The 4508-nt window shown below is 44.7% G+C and overlaps 1 protein-coding gene across 1 annotated transcript in view; it reads right to left on the reverse strand.

The window, feature by feature from the left end:
- LOC110291007 (lysine--tRNA ligase-like) overlaps positions 1–384 on the reverse strand; it is a 1922-nt gene extending 1538 nt beyond the window's left edge. The window contains exon 1 of the mRNA XM_021157945.1: positions 9–384. Coding sequence (XP_021013604.1) covers positions 9–383 — 375 coding nt within the window. The 5' untranslated portion in view covers position 384. The remainder of the gene's footprint in view (positions 1–8) is intronic.
- Positions 385–4508: the final 4124 nt, after the last annotated feature.

Raw genomic sequence — 4508 nt, forward strand, 5'->3', positions numbered from 1 at the left:
CCTGCCACTTTGAGGGTGACATCAGTCAGGTGGTCCCCAGGCTGCAGGTGACTATATTCTTGGATGAACTGAGTGAGTGAGATGTCCACGTGGAACTTGTGTGGGTACGGGTCCTCCCCAGTGACCTTCAGCTGCTGGACGGCTTGACTTCGGATCTTGTAGTATTGATTTGGGTCCAGAGTCTCCTCCTCAGCGCCCACGCCATTGTCAGCCGTGTGGTTGGGAGCGGAAGCAGGCTGGTTTAGCTGTTTCTCACTCAGCTCTTTCTGCTTGGCCTCCTTCTCTGCCAGTTTCTTCTCAGCTTTCAGACGCCTCTTCAGCTCATTCTTGCTTAGTTTTTGCTCGCCATCCACTCTGACTTCACTCTCCTGCAGCGTGGCCATCTTCCCCCTATACCATATACTCATTAACTTCCCGGATCTCTGATGGGATTTCTGTTCATCGTGCTTTGGGTTGATTCCTCATCACTTAATCTCTCTGACGGTATGTGTCCCGAGCACTGGAGTATATGTCTTCAATTCAGGATTAAAATAAGTTACTCACTCGCCTATTCAACTCTATTGTCTCTTTCGATGCCTTTTTTTGTATTATCTATCAACTAAAACACTGTTCTCTGTCTTTGATCACTGTATTATTTATTATATAATAAATATATTTCCTGTTTAAAAAGAAAGACTGAAAGCAATATTTGAAAAATAAGGCTTGTGCTACTTCAGATAAATATGTACATTTTTATGTGGTAAGTAAATGAGAAGAAATTAGAAGACTTTTAAAAGATCTATTTTATTTAATTTTGTGTGTGTGTTTCTCTATGTGGATACTCGAATGTAAGTGGATGGAGGATGTGACTCTGCCAACCAAACTCTAGTCTCTGGGAGAGTATTCATACACATATGTTTATGTATATGATATGTATGTATAGTCTGTGTGTTTTTATTTTATGTGCACTGGTGTTTTGTCTGCATGCATGAGAGGGTGCCAGGTCTGCTGAGACTGGAGTTATAGACAGTTATGAGCTGCCCTGTGGTGCTGGGAATTGAACCCTGGTCCTTTGGAAGAGCAGTCCATGTTCTTAATCATTGAGCTATCTCTCCAGCCCCTGGAAAATATTCTTAATAAGCCATCCCTTCATTCCCTAAAAGACTTTTTTAAAAGAGAAATTTCATGAGACACAGAAGGGAGTTACCTGGCTGTGTACTAAAAATGTAAAACTGAGTTCAATTTTCATAAATAACAACCTGTGGTTGAGACCACTTTATGGCCCTTAGGTAGTGGTAACAAGACTATTCTCTCAAAAGTCTTCAAGGAGACTGGACATATTGCTCCGTGGTTAAGAGCACTAGCTGCTCTTTCTGAAGACTAGGGTTCAATTCCCAACACCTACATGGTGGCTCACCACCATCTATAATTGCAATGTGTATGTGTTGGAAGCGGGGGTGGGTGGTCTGCTACCCTCCTCTGGCACAGGCATACAGTGGTGCATAGACATACATTCAGGTAAAAGACCTATACATACACAAACTTTTAAAAAGAATAAAATAAAATAAAAAGGTCTTCAACAAAACTTTATGTGGTGATGGAGGCCCAGAGAGAGTCTACCGAGGAGTGGTTCAAATCCACATTGTTCCCATTCCTCCTTTCATTAGAATGCTACTCTGTGATTTCTCAGAGTGCCCCATTTCTGTGCTGTACAGCTCTCTCACCAGAGGAAAGCTCATTGTACCTTATGGTAGGCAGCAGCTTAAACTTTCTGGTAAGCCAGCCTCCTCAATGCAGATGGATTGAGACTGAGACCAAGCCTACCCATGAGGCCCAGGTCATCCAAAGCCATGCCTGCTTGAAACATCAGTTCTATGGTCTCATGCCAGACTATGCTATATGTAAGGTACCCATGTGAGTGAGATCAAAACTGGGTTAGGACCCCACCATGTTCGCTTCTTCAGTGCCTTCTTCCCGCTCGCACCTCCATGGGAGGCAGCCTACAGCATGGGGAGTGGTTGGGGATGTACAGACAGGACGGCACCTGGACAGGGAGTTCTGACTGTGTGTGACCCCAGGCCAGTCACTTTATTTCACTGGTTGTGGTGGGGATTAGATAACCTCTAAAGTAATAGGAGAAACCACAGATGTTTCATAGAATCATGAAAGGGGGCTCGTTGTCTCTTCTATTTTAAAAAGAATACACTATCCTTGATTGCATTTGAGCTAAGTCGGCTTTCCTTCCTTCCTGCCCTTTAATGCAGCAGTGAGAGGATGGCAGGAAGGAGTCATGGGTGAGCAATGTCCTACCTCATAGCACGAGAAAAGGATTATCAGATTAGGGCTGAGGAGAGTGGAGAATGCACCTTGGATACCTGAGTAACCACAAAGGGAGGAAGTGAGTGTATTCTCGAGAATCTGGAGGTAAGGGTCTGCAGAGTTAAAGCTGATGTGGTGAGCTGAGAGAGCCATTGGAGACAGCCCTACAAGGTCTACCAAAGCCTCAGGGCTGCCTCTCTCCCCCTGGGGAACTCCTCAGGCTATTGTAATCCCAGACTTCTGGAGGTTGACTCAGGAGGATTTTGGTTGAGGCTAGCCAGGGCTTCATAGCAAGTCGGGAGACCAGATTCATCCTCCTAGTCTCTGTCCGAAAACAAACAGAACGAAACCAGTAGGCCAGAGAGGTGGCTGGGGATCAAGGGTACCTTTTGCTTTTGCAGAAGTCCTGGGTTGGGTTCCAAGAACCCAAATGGCAGCTCACAACTGTCTTTAATTACTATGTCAGGAGATCTGGTTTTTTTTTCTGACTTCTTGGGTCATCAAGGGTGTACCACGTGGGTGCACAGACATACATGCAAGGTAAAACATTCATACACAGAAAATGAAAACAAATATGTAAGAATATTTTTAAAAATAAAATTAAAAAACCAACCAACCAACCAAATAAACAAACAATGTTGGAAGAGATGGCCATGTGGTTAAGAGAGCTTACTGTTCTTCCAAAGGACAGGAGTTAGCTTCCAGCACCACCTCATGGAACTCACGATCATCTGTAACTCCGTCCCTAGGAGAGCCAAGCTCCTCTGGCCCTGACCATGTTCAGATACAAACACACCAATAAATTATAAAATAAATAAATATTTCTGGAAAAAATAGAAGTAAAATACATGAAAATAGAGAGATTTAAATACTTCCTACTTTAAAATATTTAAACTGTACATTTTATTGTTTTTTGGGGGTGGGGTTCCATGTTTAGAAATGAGATTTAAAGAAGGGTTGCCAGGTGAACAGTTAAGCAGCTTCCGGCTTCGTGGAGAGGAACGGGCAAAAGCAGACTCAGAAGAGGAGAGGGGGTCTTCACTGTGCCTGACTTCTGCGCTGGGGACCAAGTCTCTTCTGGGTTACGGTGTACTTGCCCAGGGCAGCACCACGCATGACTGTGTTCCTGTATCCTCACAATAAAACCCCAGGTAAACATTGTAAAGCACCGTATAAAAATGGGCAGGAACAGTCTTGTCCAGCGCTGGGCTGAAGGCGAGATCAGTAAAGATAAAGCATGGTCTCAGTGTGGAAGGAGAGAGGGCCAGCCAGCCAGAGGCTTCTGTGGGTCTTTAACCACGCCCCTCCCCTCGCAGAGGCCCCGCCCTGGCTCACTTCCTCAGGAGGCCTCCTCTTCCCTGCCCTCTGATCCATAAAGAACTAGGTCAAGGGTCCCCAGATCAGAAAATTTCCCTAAATGGCGATTCTTCAATTAGCTGTTAACCAATTCCAATCAGCTGTTAATAGTATCAGAAAGAGTAACCTCACCCTTTGCTTCAAATTCAACCATTTTGTTGGCTAAGATTTTTTTTTCTAGTCCTTTCTCCTACTCTTAAGCAATGGTCATCTTCTCAAGTAGATTACAACAAAACAAAGCATACAGTTTGACCTCTGAACGTTTCTAAGCCTCTCTGAACTCCAGAGAGATAGCCTTCATTTCCCACTTGACTTTGAGCAGGTAAGATGCTTTAAGACTGGTCCACAAGGAAGCCACGGACATCCCCAGCTCTGAGTGAAGTGCTGAAGAAATGCAGAGCAGAAACTGGAGAGATTACTCAACAGGTAAGAGCACTAAGTGCTCTTCCAGAGGTCCTGAGTTCAAATCCCAGCAACCACATGGTGACTCACAACCATCTGTAATGAGATCTGAGGCTCTCTTCTATAGCTAAGGTGTACTCATATATAATAAAGAAATAAATCTTTAAAAACAAAAAATTTAAAAAAGAAAGAAAGAAAGCTAATGCCAGGTTCCTCTAGTGCATTCTAGGAGTGAGTTTCCTCCACCTCCACCCCACCTCCTCGCCCTGTCCCCTCCTACCTCCCCCTCTATGTGTCACCATTGAAAAGGACAAGAGCAAGACTGGACTGGAGCTGCTGCCGTTGCCATGTGCAGTCTGGGTGTTCTTGGACTCCTTCAGCAGGCCTATGTCACCTGTAAGTCCAGTGCAGTCATGACACAGGGTGTAGGTGACCCTCTTGGGGGTCAGCAT

The sequence above is a fragment of the Mus caroli genome, chromosome 3 (genome assembly GCF_900094665.2).
Source record: "Mus caroli chromosome 3, CAROLI_EIJ_v1.1, whole genome shotgun sequence".
Taxonomy (NCBI): domain Eukaryota; kingdom Metazoa; phylum Chordata; class Mammalia; order Rodentia; family Muridae; genus Mus; species Mus caroli.